At 37.8% G+C, this 14,859-nt stretch overlaps 1 protein-coding gene across 2 annotated transcripts; it reads left to right on the top strand.

Annotated features, from left to right (window-relative positions):
- Window positions 1-3,858: 3,858 nt before the first annotated feature.
- On the top strand, window positions 3,859-13,905 carry LOC131775043 (uncharacterized). Of its 2 annotated transcripts, none has more exons than XM_066168842.1 (8): window positions 3,859-4,094; window positions 6,151-6,358; window positions 6,758-7,053; window positions 7,206-7,346; window positions 7,532-7,854; window positions 8,368-9,567; window positions 10,169-10,388; window positions 11,169-13,905. In XM_066168842.1, exons 1-8 carry the CDS (start codon window positions 3,924-3,926, stop codon window positions 11,571-11,573), a joined length of 2,964 nt encoding a protein of 987 aa, XP_066024939.1. In that variant the 5' UTR covers window positions 3,859-3,923; the 3' UTR covers window positions 11,574-13,905. The 2 variants fall into 2 exon arrangements, with proteins under 2 accessions (XP_066024939.1, XP_066024938.1); XM_066168841.1 differs by having other exon boundaries at window positions 10,121-10,388.
- Window positions 13,906-14,859: the final 954 nt, after the last annotated feature.

Here is a 14,859-nt window from a genome sequence, read left to right as displayed (position 1 = left end):
TCCACAGGAGGCTTTGCCATCCTCATATTGTCACTTTCTACAGTGCTGTTTTCAGAAAGGTTCCAAGAGGGTTAAAAGCAGCCTTTGTAACTGAGTGTCCAGGAGTTGATTTAAAGAAATATCTGATCGATCAGCCCGGAAATTGTCCTGCAAAGAATTCCGCGTTTTCGGAGAATGCAATTCGCAGGGCAGACCAAAACAGCTTTTGATACCTTTGATCAGCCAGTCTTAATTTAGCGAATACGAATTTCAATAAAACTTCGGGAACTTTCGATCTTATACGTGAGATGCTAATTAACTGCGCGTTTTTAAACTTTTTCCTGTAATCACCTTGTGGTGAAGGGGTGGTACATGCCTTTATTTTCTTTATTTCGCTGAAGGACGATTTTCTGTTTTAATAAAGCACACAAGTATCCAAAGGAATTTAATTGCAATCACTATTAGGAGGGTTATAGACTCTTAGGACATATCACATTTCATTTCATTTCTATACGAGGTAGTTTATCTTTTTACCACTACATTTAGGCCTTATCATCTGCTCTCAGTAATTACTCTAGTTTAATGAAAATTTACAATGTGCAAGTTCGAAAAATTTAGTTTTAAATTATCTATAATGATCATGCAGTGAAAATAAGCGACACCAATTGCAATTTGTATCTTTGCATATCACACTTTGTAGTTCTCGCTTTGAGAATAGATGATATAAAGTGAACTCTTGAGCTCTAATGTGTAGACCACAAAAATATTTCTTATGTAACACGGAACAGTTATAAGAAATTTTGAACGCGTCTGATGTCCAGATGCTAAATTAAATTTATTTGGTAAATTAGTGTACGAAACGATACAACGCTGTAGAAAAAAGCCAAAATACGGAGAGAGATGGAAGAAAGAAGTAGAATCACTTGTAACTGTAAAGATTCTAGAGGCTAACTTAGATAAGGCTAAAGAGAAACGGTAGACTATCAAGAGACATAGAACAACAATAAACTAGCGAACTCTTAGCGTAAAATGAATAGACGTCATAATTTTCGTGTCATATAAATTATTATCAAACGAAGGTACAAACAGCAGTATCGTACTAAACAAAAAAGGTAGCTAAATGAGCATAAAAGGACAACAATTTGAAAAGAAATAAGGAAAATTTGTAAATAAGATCGTTGAGTCAACACTTAGTCGACTAAATGAGACGTTCTATGACCGAAAAAAGGTTGATGATTCTGTGACTTATTTAACAACAACAGACTTAAGTACTTTGGTTGACGACTCGTACCCAGAAAAAATAGCAAGACACTTGAGATAGGGGTAGCTTGGATCCTTCTGATCGTGGCAAAAGTAGCAGTGTGCCCTCACCTAACTTCCTTTTTTTTACTTACGGTATGCGTCGCACTTTTATAGGCTATGATACGTGAAGAAAGCTAAGGCGTTGCTAAAAGTAGCGCCTACAATAAGAACTATTTCCTGAGTAGCAAAGATTCCAAAGTTATGATACAATTCCAGGATATCTCGATTTCTGCCGAAACTTTCATTTAAGATCACTTAGTCTCCTACTTATAACTAATATAAATCGAAGGAAAGTTTGTAGGAAATTAGTGTTAGGGGTGTTCATTAAAAGCTAACATCACTGAATGGTCCAAACTGAACTTTGTTCACTGTCTGAGGCTTAACTTTTTCAGCAATGAACTTTAAAATGAAACCTATTCTTGAAGATTGTCATAAAGGACATGGTTGGTTTATTACTATTATTTTTTTTTTTGCGTTTTCTTTGCAAACTCAAAGTCTTTTTGTCTGTTTTTCCTATTTGGATAAATACCTCAGCTGTATTCTACTGGTTAGCACACCTTGACCGCAGTCACCTGATTATGTCTGATATATCATTTTATGTAATTAATTTATCGTATCCTAATAAAGCAGTTGTGTAGAGCACATGGCCTAATTCGCGCATTACTCTATAGTAGTACATGGAACCCTAGTATACAACACTTTTCCTAAGTGTTTCCCCATAACAGTCTCCAGCCACAGGGACCACGTGTAGCCCACAGGCTGACTTGCACTAGGGAATATCTCTTAAGATCATACGAAAACGTAAAATGTAAAGACCCCTCTGAATATGCCGGTGTTGCGCGAAAAGCAAGCCATAGCATAACTAACCAAAACTTACCTCTCCCCACACATGAGCTTTCCTCTGGGGAAAAAATAGAGGGTAGGTGTTTCCAATGTAAATTAAACAAGCTCCCCTGAACCCGATGCTTTTAGATTCAAGTGTCTGTCCACGAGAGGACCGGGTAGGCGTGATACATACCATCTCACCGATTTCGGGTCCCCGACTTCTTTCAAACTTTCACAGTTTCTGAGGGTCACTAATTCATTCAAGAATCCAGAGTGGTTCGGGCTCCCGACTCATCCCTGGGGTATAGGAGCCCCCACATCAAATCCCTCGGGTAAAAGGCTTAAATTAGCTCGAAAAATGCCCTTCCTTCTTCACTCTCACAGCAACAGAATGCCAAGGATTTTGTCCAATGGTTGTTTCAACCTTAAGGAAACAATTTCTTAAATTTGGAGTAATTTACTATAATTTCTGCCAGTTTAGAGCAGTTAGTCATTAACTGTGTCGCGTAACTATTCCGAAAAAGAAAATTTACACCAATGAAATAGTTATCTTTAAAGGAGGCTGAAGCCAAAAATCGAGTTAATTTTTTTTCGACAGCCAAAGAGACGAAATTCTTGATTTCAGCCGTTTTTTGTTCTAAACGTTTCTTACCTCTAAGAAATTTCTTTAAAGTTTCTATTTTCGCACTGTTTCGGCTTTCAAACCATGGGCATCAATTTTAAATTAGCGGTCTTCCAAAGTAGCTTGTGAAGTATGCTATGGGGAGCACTAGAGACCGTGTTTTCGTATCGTTTGGCTAAATTGTATCACAAATTGCCTCTTCGTCGACCCTTTGTCATGAGCGGAATAGAACCGTTTCAATTCTCGACAATTTGAACTGACATATCAACCTGGAGGAGAACCCTCTCAGGAAGAGAATTAATTACATATAGTCGGATAATTTACCATACTCTGCACAAATATCTGTGATGTCTGAACTGAAAAAGTGTTACTGTGATTACAGAACTCCCCAATCCTTGGCGACGAAGTCCTTTCAAACCCTTTTAAATGTTCACGAAGTTTGTTCTTCATCTCGTCTAGTGAATTTAAGCCTTTCCTTGAAAGACCGAAATATTTAATTAATTCGCAAGCTTCAGTTATATCGATGCAGTGCAAGAGCGAAAAACATATCATTGACACGTAAAGACTGCTTTCATGTCACGGTTGAACCAGGTGACTGTCATCACCACGAGCTGCCAGCCAATGAAATGATAAAGTCTGCGACACTAATAGCAATCAGAGACGATTTCCTAGAAACCAATTGTCGAGAACTGAAACGGTAAAAAATCATTGTTATCCCCCTTCGCTTTTCCGTCATTTTTGTAAGAGAATTCGAACAACTTTTGATCGTATGCAGTTTTCATCAAGGGATTCCCGGTTGACTCACGCTAAATAGCTTTGCAATGTTTAATTTCTGTAAATAGAGAAAGAAAACATGATTTGCCAAGGTATAGTTCTTTTAGAGGCTGATGCAACAACGGGAAGATTAGACTTTTATTATACTTAAAATCAACTGGGATTGGTAACGTAGAAGAGCAAAGCGGTTGATAACGCCAGTGTTTTCGCCCAAAATATCTGTTATCACTCTAGAGCGACTTCGCTGCTTCAAAGGTCGCTTTGCATTAAACGTAAACATGACATGAAACCTTGGTTACCGTAAGTCGTCACGTGATAATTCTATTAATATAGGCCTTGCAAAACAATCTCGAAATTGGAAATTCATTCTCTACTGAGCGCCGTGTATTCAGTTTTCCAAAGTTTCTTTTGGAAGAAAAAGATGGAAGCCATCAGACGAAAATTGGATGAGGCAGATGACATCGCCAAGGTTATCGATTTAATGCAGAATTTGAGCATTCCAACTAAAGGATGCAAAAACATCGAAGACATGAAGGAAAGGATTCTCGCTCATCTAAGCTCTCGAAAAGATAACCGCTTGGCCTGCAATGAGGTAGGACTGCCGGGGAATGTTTCAATCTCAGTAAATGAACGTGGATTTACTGCTTTATGGGGTTCTTTGTGATAATTTAGACATCATTTTCTAGCTAAAGCGTCGTTGTAAGCTCATTGCAATCGATGGAAAATGTCTGGTAAGCTAGCAGTCATATTTATTGTCTTTCTACTTTGCATTTGCTCCTTATCTTACTATTGCATTAGGTTCTTTTGCACAGCCTGGCTGGTTGCATGTAATGGACTGGGGAAACATTGTTTTTTTTAACAAACTTTTACTTGGCAGCAAGTATCCTTCGACTCGAAAGCGAGTCGATGAATGTTCGCATTAAACTTATTATCATCATACCGCTGTAGCTCATAAACGTGGCATCGTAAAACGAATGGCTCAGAATCTACAGGGCGACTGCCAAGGAAATAATTAAATATCAGTAAATGAAAGTGGATTTACTGCTTTTAGGGGTTCTTCGTAATGATTTAGACATTTCCAGCATCGTTTTATTTATCATCGCAGTCGATGGAAAATGTCTGGGTAAGCTAGCAGTTATATCTATTGTCTTTCCACTTTACATTTGTTCCTTATCTTACTATTGCATTAGGTTCTTTTGCACAGCCTGGCTGGTTACATGTAATGGACTGGAGAAACATTGCTGTTTCAACAAACTTATTTGGCAGCAAGTATCTTTTAATACTATTCCTTTCCTCTGCGCATTTCGAAAGCGAGTCGATGAATGTTTGCACTAAACTTATTATCATCACGTCGCTGTAGCTCATAAACGTGGCATCTTAAGACGAATGGCTCTGAATCTATAAGGCTCTCATATATCATATATAGTTACTTTCTAAAAAGTCTTGCAGTAACAGTTGTTTACTTTTCTTACGCGATTAAAATTACTGCAAAGATTTCAAAGAAACATAGAAACGCAACTCGATCCTTAAATTCAGTTCTATAATTTCATGTCTGTTCGGTTACCGATCAGTGCATCAATCGACCTAACATCATACAGCAGAATGGCCGTGGATCGCTCGCTTGTAAGTTTGTACAATATGTTATTTTGAGATTTATCAAGTTATTTTCTCAAACTGGCTTCGAACTTTTTACTCAGAAACACTTAAAGACCATTCTTCTCTTTATTGTTTTTATTCTGTGTCATGGCTCAATGGTTCGGCCGCTTGCCATGACTGCCATTGCCTCGCTGCTAGTAGTCGGGCTTCTAACTCTAAGAACTTGCTTGACGCTTTTAAACTCACTGTCACAAGTAACCGAGCGTTTGTGCTCCTCCTTTGTTAGTTATGGGTCGAAAGCAATTACAATTACACGAAAGCTAAAGCTTTGACAAGGGTGGATAATGTCATGTGTTTTAAAACTATATCATTTTTGTTTCTAGTTCAATAGAAAAGGTTGGAAGTAAATGTGGGTGAAAAGTAGAATTTACTGTCTATTATTGTAAATATTGGAAAATCAAGGCAATACTGTCTTAATGAAAACATTATTGATGCCCTCTTAAGCAAATGTGATAAACGGGAACGAGTTTTGAGTGATATAACCAAGCCCAGACTGCCACCGTCATTTTGGATTTCCGCTTGGGTAGATTTTGGTCACGTGCTAGCAACGTATAATCAAGAACAAGATAGAATTTTACCTCAGGCCTATTTATCAATTTTGTGGTGTATAACTTTCGTATTTTAGTTTGTAATATATTTTTTGAATCTTCAAATTGTCTTGAAACTTAAAAGAAGATTGTTCTTTATAAATTCATTGAAAATCGGTAGCCAAAATTATTTGTTTAGGTGTTGTTTGATTTTCGTGTTAACCTGTAATTTCGTCAGTCGCCGGCACCTTTTGTTGCTTCACACAGAAAAAACACGCGATACGAAATGTAATGATCGATTTTGTCCCAATCTCACGCCATAACAGAAAAAAGTTTTTGAACACCTGTAAACTCCGAGCGCTTCGGAGTAAGTGATATTTTTAATGAATCTTCGGATTGTTTTCAAGTCTACATGTACCCATTTGCTTATTTAACCCATTTAATATTAATTTACGCATGTTTCAGGCCTTTAAGGTGATTTCAGAGGCACAATCAATGGACAAGGAAAAGTCATTAGCCCTTCTTGATTATTACGCTAAGGTGGAGAGGGAAATACAGGGCCTTGACGCTACAGTCCTTGATTTGTTGAAAATAAGCGAAGGCGACGTCTTTTCTAAGATCAAGACAAGAATAAAAAGAATACAAGACAGAGATTATGTTCTTCTCGTCGCAGGTGAATATCTTGAATATAATACCTTATCCAAACCACTGAGGTGCTTTGATAAGTCATGATCATGCTAAGCACAAAGAAAGCCGGTCTAACAGTGACAGAGAGGAGTATCAAAAATCTACTTGGCTAGGAAGTTTCCCAATTAATTCATGAATAACCGTCAACTGGGGTCTATCGAATTCTTAAGCCGGAGAGCTTAATTTATGTGGCGACTTGTGGGGCTTCGACCTTTAAAACAGGAAATGTTATATCGAATAACTCGAACTCGAGAATATGGGCGGAAGACTTTATAGCAGTTGTATTTTACTTATGGTAAAATTTCAAACTAATATTGGTTGTTTAAGAAGGAATTTGAGATTGACGATTTAAGCAATGATCATTTGGCATTTCATTTACGCTTAGGCGAGACCAGTGCAGGCAAAAGCAGCATGTTGAACCTAATTCTTGGTGAGGAGCTTTTGCCATTTTCTGTTTTGAGTACAACATCGACAATTTGTGAATTGAAATATGGAAGAGAGAAAAGGATAAAGATACACTATAAAGAAGAGGGAAAGGCTCCGCAGATAAAGCATCTTAACGAATCCTCGTCCTACATAGATCAAATATCAGAATTTGTTCATGTCAAGTCTGCAAGTTTAAGAGAAAAGGCATCGAGCTACAAAAAAGTGGAACTGTTTTGGCCTCACAGATTATTACAGGTTAGATAATCTGACGATCATGCTTTAAACCGTACTTTTATAAATATGATGTAAGGTAGCAACTAAATTTCAGGATCTTTTTAGGGGATTTAACGTCGAATTGTAAGAATAACCTGGATAAAATAAACTTACTTACCCTGTTTCCACACTAGGACGGTGTCGTGATCGTTGACAGCCCTGGCGTCGGGGAGTCTGACATTATGGACGACATTGTTGTGAGCTACTTACCAAATGCCTTTGCTTTCATCTATGTCATCAACAGCAGCAATGCCGGCGGAGTTCAAAGAGATCGGGTAAGTAATAATTGATACTTTCTGAAATGACTACTAGCAAAACCCTTTCAACTCCTCACCAGTGCTTGATCTACTTCTTAAACCCCGACTTTTTTTGGATAGCTTAAAGAGTCCAAAAAGCTATCTCATTTAAGCGCTATGTTTTAAGTGAATCTTTTTATATAGCTTGTTTCTTCATTTGTTAGCTTGTTAGACTTCTGCACAAAACGAGGGAACTCACGACTGAACAGCAAATGGAATTCTCACCAAACTGCACTTTGTTTGTTTGCAACAAGTGGGACACCATACCAACCTCAGAGGGAGATGTGGTCATAGCGCACATAATCAAAAAGTTGAGTCAGTGTTTGCCAGATCTAGACACAAATACTCATATTATTCGCCTTTCAACCACTAAAGCTCTTGCGGCCCAGAAGTTTGGTGTCATGAATTCAGAATTTGCCTCACTTACAGACAAGATTGGCTGTTTGGTTTCGAAAAGCATCGAAACAAGACTTGAACAACATTGGAGGTAGTGTAGATCATTTGTAAATGTATGTTAATCATAAAGCTATAATTTATTAGGCAAAAAGCACCTCGTTCAGCAGTGGCCTTTCATCAAGATTTCTCTCTTTCCAACAAAAATCGCTGCTGTAGACGAAAGTAATTGTACAAATCTACACTTTTTTTCCTGATTACTTAAACCCTCCTCCCAAACGGCCAGCTGTGTAGCATGCGGTAATTCAAGAAAGAAGTTTAAGGTAAAAGAAGCCATATCCGAGGTGCAGTAATTGAGGGATAGATAGAGACCTTCCCCTCTAAATTTCCATAAAACAAAGTGAAAATGATAGAATCTTGCAATATTCCTTTGATGACGTCATACCATCTCTGAAAAGTATACGAGGAATAGATGCATGGACAGCTACCTGAAAAAAATCCAGGAGCCTTTCCAAATTTTCCTCGGAGAAATCGGAAAAAAATGTGTACCCGTGGTATAGAATTAACGAACTGGTAACTGTATTTGATTCTTCCTTAATTTGTACAGCTGGTTAGATCGTTTGTTGTCTCGAATAATCTGGCTGATGAGTACATTAATAAGTCATATCTCCACTGACCATGTGGCTGCAAGAGATAGATTAAATGCTGTGATAGAGAGGCTGGGGAAACTTCAAGCGGAACAAGAATCATCGAAGAAGGAAATGACGCGATGTCTTAAAGGGAGAATTCGTCAGGCCATGAGCACCTTAATCGACCACCTAAAGACTCCCCAAGTGGTAGAGATGTTTTGTAAGTGGAACTCTGACGAACTTCCAGCTGTCGAGAATTCATGGGAAGTTACTGAGGCTGCCCTCGTTAAGCTTCTTCAAGGAAGATTACAGATGTTGGTTGAAGAATGGGAGGAAGAACAGCAAAGTTTTACGGAGGCACGGAAATCAGTCATCAAAGAGTTCCTTGAAAAATACAATTATCTGGAGGGAGAGCTTCGCAACGTGGAAGTCAATATCATACAAATACAAGTAGATGTTGAAGAAAAAACGCCAAGCGAAATTGTAGAGGATCAAGTGTTCAAAAGCTTTGACAACTTTTCCCTTCCATTTGAAGAAAAACTTTTTCTTGGAATAGTGATTCTTCCAGCTGCTCTTGTTGGAGTTGCGTTGTCTGTTCCAGTAACACTGCTTTGCCTTCCAATTTTGGGAGCTAAATCTATTGCTGACAACATCAAAGAAGCAAAAAAGAAGAGTACATACAATAAAGATCCCGCTGAGTACGTACGAATCATGTCACAAAAGTTTCTGGCGAAAGCTGCAACCTTGGAGGCGCTAAAGCCATTGGTCAAAGTGCAATTGGAGTTAGCTGGAAACACCCTAATTGACCTGCAAGCGAGAATCCCCATGCTTGTTGAAGCCGATGTAAAACTTTGTCAGCAACTTCTAAAGGAGGCACAAAGCAAGAAGGATACTGAAACTCGCTACAAGCCCTGTAGAGACAAATGCAAGCGTTTGCGCGGTGAGCTCGCGCTGTTTGGTTCTCTAGAAATTCGGAGCATGCGGCTCGCTTGGGATGACCTCTCTTGGTTTGTCAGCGAGGATGTCTACTTGAAGCGACCAATGGAACCTGGGCTCTACCAAGGGCGCATTTCTAAGGGAAGGTACTCATCAAGTGGCCAAGTAACCTTTAAAGTGTACAGGGAACTGCTAACCAGCAGCAATATTACTGAGTGTTTGGCAGAAGAAGCAAACCTGAGGTACGACTAAAATAATATAAACCAAACAATTTTATATCAAACGCTCAACCAACAAAATAACCTTGTTTGTTTTGGGATGCAGAACACGCGTTATGTTAGTAACATTTTGGTATTCTTCCCAAAATACCCAAGTCACTTCAGTAGGTGTGTTGACCTATTATTCTTGAAACATGACATTCGTATTGGCATTCCTCTTTAAATGTTCACTTCTGTTCGATTCGTTCTGTCTGTAATTAATTTTACCGGTTCAGTGCTCTGATAACCGAGCTAACAAGCCAACTGAGAGCTGTTTATTGAGATGATTTGTAATAAACTGCCACCACAGAGGTCATGGGTTCAAATCCCGTACAGGCCTGCTTAAGTAGTGTTTATTACTGCGAAGATCGCCTCCGTAGTTATCTCATAAACCGCGATTCACATATATGATTTTCATATATTCACAATTTTTCTGAAAATGTTGATCCACTTTCACAAGTAATTTTGTTGTCACTCTTACCAGGTGCAAAGTTGAAATTTGTTCAGATATTTCTTGTTTTTGTTGTTCACTCCACAGGAGGCTTTGCCATCCTCGCATAGTCACGTTTTACGGTGCTGTTTTCAGAAAGGTTCCAAGAGGTTTAGAAGCAGCTTTTGTAACTGAGTGTCCAGGAGTTGACTTAAAGTACTATCTGATCGATCAACCTGGAAATTGTCCTGCAAAGAATCCTATAACTACGATGGGCGTGATTCGCTGGGCAGCCCAAGTCGTCGAAGCACTGCTGTCCATCTATAACATGTTTGACGGATGTGTTCACGGTGACCTTCGGTTGAAAAACGTTTTGGTAGGGAAATATTTCATTGTTATAAAACATTTTGTTTTTAATTGGTTTACACTCAAGGAAAAAAAATAATAGACTTAGAAACTATCAGAGCACGGACAAAAATATAGCTCTCAAAAGACATCCAAGGTCTATAACTCGCATTAAAATAAAAGATTGGATTATTTCTCTCTTCCATGTGCGCAGAGCTTTTCTCGTTCAAGGACTTTCACGTCGCTTTCCAAACTTAGGCTTAAGTACACTTTGATCTCGACTTAGCTAAGCCAAATAGCTTGCAATTAGACCCTTACAATTTTGAAAAGCTAAATTGATCATAACCGCGAAGTGATCAACTTCACGTGTACCTTCGCGAGTACCATCTATTTCATAACTTACACTTATTGCAAAAAGTTATACATTTTTCATTTCAACCAATGAAGTTAGCTTTTAAACTCTTTACGGAGGCCAATTTACGTTATCAACTGAGTTGCCAGTACCAAACTTCCCTGTTGTACTCTCCCTTTATTCATTTATGGTATAGTTATGAAGCAGCGTGTAAAATGTATTTCATAACATCAAAAGGCAGATGAAGATATAACTGCTTTGTCTATAAGCAAGTGTGTTTGAACCAAACTCGTGACCCTTGCCTTGTCAGAAAGTGGAAACATGCTCAGTTTTATTTTATTTCTTTTGATGAGATCCAATTATTCTATCAAAATGCTAGTCAACCAAGACAAAACCATTGTTTATCGAGTTTCTTTCAATCATAAATTTGAATTATTCTTTTGGTATTATTTTACATAGCTTGACGGTCCCAATCTCCGTGATATTAAGTTGAGCAACATCTGCCTCAGGAGGCGGCTGACCATCGAGCATGGATCAAAGTGTGATGCATTTCTTCATCTTCCGCCAGAAGCTGTGCGAAATAGAAACTACAATTCCTCTTCAGAGATTTACTCCCTCGGGATCTTGTTCTGGGAAATGTGGTACGGCAAAGAAGCCTTTGACGATCTCAAAGGTCAAAAGATGGAAGAATTTTTATCAAGCGTAGAAGGAGGCCATCGTCCCGACCTAACAGGTATCACAACTCAGACATCAGTTATGTGGTTTGGCCTCATTTCTGGCTGCTGGGAGAAGACAGCCTCAGAACGAAGTAGCCTCGCAGATTGTAAGTCAACTATCGAGGAAATTTTAGCTAGTCAAAAATAGAGTCTATCCTGGAAAATAGTTACATGATACTTCAACTAGGTGTAAAATGGAAAAACAAACTTAGAGTTCAAGAGGGCATTGAAAGCAACTTGGAACACAATGCTGGATTAGCCTCAAACTTTGAAGTTAACTACACTTTGAAAGTTTCAGTCATATCCTTTGTATCAAATCACAGACATTCTCTTCTAAACTAAAAGAGTCTCTAAATTTTTGGTTTAAACCAGTTTTAATTAATTCTGGGGACTTTTTTAACATCATGTTGGGCAAGTCCCTACACTTAGTGAATACTTCATAGCTTTTTTCCTAACTGTTAACTAACTAAAATACTGAGGTCATCCACGTATTTTTTTTTTATTTTTTATTACTATTCCTTAAAATCGGATTTTTGTGTGTGTGTGCTTTAGATAGCTTTGATCAGCTAGTCTTTCTTCGGCAAATACGAATTTCAATAAAACTTCAGGAGCTTTCGATCTTATACTTTGGATGCTAAGTAACTGTATGTTTTATAACTTTTTCATATTGTCACCTTGTGGTGAAAGGGTGGTACATGCCTTTATTTTCTTTATTTCGCTAAAGGGCGATTTTCTGTTTCAATGACGCTCGCCAATATGCGAAGGAACTTCATTAGGACATCATATTTCATTTCATTTCTCTACGAGGTAGTTTATCTTTCCCACTACATTTCGGCGAGGCATTTTTTCATCCTTATTATCTACTCTCAGTAATTAGTTTAGTTCAATACAAATTTCCAATCTGCAAGTTTGAAAATTTAGTTCGGAATCTTTTATAATGATCATGTAGTGAAAATAAGGGACACCAACTGCATTTTGTATCTTTACTTATCACACTTTGTAGTTCTCGCTTTGGGAAAAGATGATGTAAAATTCACTCTTGAGTTATAATGTGTTGACCACATAATATTTCTTATGTAGTACGGAACAGTTCTAAGAAATTCTGAAGGCGTCTGGTGTCCAGAGAAGCTAGGTTAACTTTATTTAGTAAAATAGTGTACGAAAAGAAGCAACGCTGTAGAAAAAAGCAAAAATTGGGAAGGAGATGAAAGAAAAAAATAGACTCACTTGTAATTGTAAAGATTCTAGAGGTTGCGGCTTCCTCAAATCCTCAACAACTACAGGGATGGCGCGGTACGAGGTGAAAATAATTCAAACTCCACTCGGTAGATTTAAACTGATTTAGTGACAGATCAAAGTTCAAAGGTCTAGATCACTCGGTAGCGTTTGACATGAAGGGTCACGAAGAGGGCGAAGATCGAAGATCGTTGGGCTTAGTAGCAGTAGTAGTAGAAAAATAGTAGTAGGTTCGAACTGAAATACGATAATTAAAAATAGATTCTAACTTAGATAAAACAACTTAGAACAACAATAAAATGGCGAACTCCTAGCGTGAAATGAGTAGACGTGATAATTTTCGTGTCATATAAATTATTATCAAACGAAGGTACAAACAACAGTATCGTACTAAACAAAAAAGGTAGCTAATTGAGCTTAAAAGGATAACAATTTGAAAAGAAATAAGGGAAATTTGTAAATAGGATCGTTTCGCTATAATATTGTACTAATAACACTTAACTGACTAAACGAGACGTTCTATGACCGAAAAAAGGTTGATGATTCTGTGACTTATTTAACAACAGATTTACGTACCTTGGTTGACGACTCGCACTACAAAAAAAAAACAAGATAATTGAGATAGGGGTAGCTTGGATCCTTCTGATTGTAGCAAAGGTAGTAGTGTGGCTTCACCTAACTTACATTTTTTTTACTTACGGTATGCGTCGCATTTTTATGGGCTATGATACGTGAAGAAAGCTAAGGCGCTGCTAAAAGTAGCGCCTACAATAAGAACTATTTCCTGGGCAGCAAAGAATCCAAAGTTATGATACAATTCCAGGATATCTCGATTTCTGCCGAAACTTTCATTTAAGATCACTTAGTCCACTATATAATAACTTAATATAAATCGAACGAAAGTTTGTAGGAAATTAGTGTTAAGGGTGTTTAAAAACTATCATCACTGAATGGTCCAAACTTTACATTGTTCACGTTTCTGAGGCTTAACTTTTTCAGCGATGAACTTTAAAATGAAACCTATTTTTGTAGATTGTCAGAAAGGACACGGGTGGTTTATTTATTATTTTTTTTTTATTTTTTGCGTTTTCTTTGCAAACTCCGTCTTTTTGTCGGTTTTTCTATTTGGATAAATACCTAAGCTGTATTCTATTGGTTAACACACCCTTGATCGCAGTCACGTGATTATACTTATATATCATTTTATGTAATCATAAACCATCGTATCTTAATAAAGCAGTTGTGTAGAGGATATGGTCTGATTCACGCATTACTCTATAGTAGTACATCGAACCCTAGTATACAACACTTTTACTGAGTGTTTTCCCTCAACAATTTCCAGCCACAGGGACCACATAGGCTGACTTGCGCCTGGTAATAACACTGTAAGTCATACGAAAACATAAAATGGAAAGACCCCTCTAAATATGCCGATTTTATGCGAAAAGCAAACCATAGCATAACTAACCAAAACTTACTCTCCCCACACATGAGCTTGAGACTTAGGGCACTTAACAACCCCCCCTTAAACAGACCATTCCTATAAGGAAAAACTAGAGGGTAGGTGTTTGCAATGTAAATTGAACAAGCTTCCCCCAACCCAATGCTTTTAGATTCAAGAGTCACTCCACAAGAGGACCAGGTAAGCGTGACACATGCCATCTCACCGATTTCGGGTCCCCGACTTCTTTCAAACTTTCACAGTTTCTAAGGGTCACTAATTTATTCAAGAATCCAGAGTGGTTCGGGCTCCCGGCTCATCACTGGGGTATTAGAGCCTCCACATCAAATCCCTGGGGTAAAAGGCTTAAATAAGCTCGAAAAATGCACTTCCGACTAATTACTCTTATTTTGTCCAATGGTTGTTTCAACCTTAAGGAAAAAATTTCTTAAAGTTGGGATAATTTACTATAACTTCTGCCAGTTTCGAGCAATTAATCATTAACTATGTCACGTAACTATTCCAAAAAAGGAAATTTACACGAATGAAATGGTTCTCTTTAAAGGAAGCTGAAGCCAAAAATTGAGTTAAATTTTTTCGACAGCTAAAGAGACGAAATTCTTGATTTCAGCCGTTTTTTGCTCTAAATGTTCCTTACCTCTGAGAAATATCTCTTTAAAGTTTCTATTTTCACACTGTTTCGGCTTTTAAACCATGGGCATCAATTTTAAATCAGCACTATTCCGAAAAAGCTTGT

The sequence above is a fragment of the Pocillopora verrucosa genome, chromosome 6, assembly GCF_036669915.1.
Source record: "Pocillopora verrucosa isolate sample1 chromosome 6, ASM3666991v2, whole genome shotgun sequence".
Taxonomy (NCBI): Eukaryota; Metazoa; Cnidaria; class Anthozoa; order Scleractinia; family Pocilloporidae; genus Pocillopora; species Pocillopora verrucosa.
This window is presented reverse-complemented; position numbering and strand designations above follow the sequence as displayed.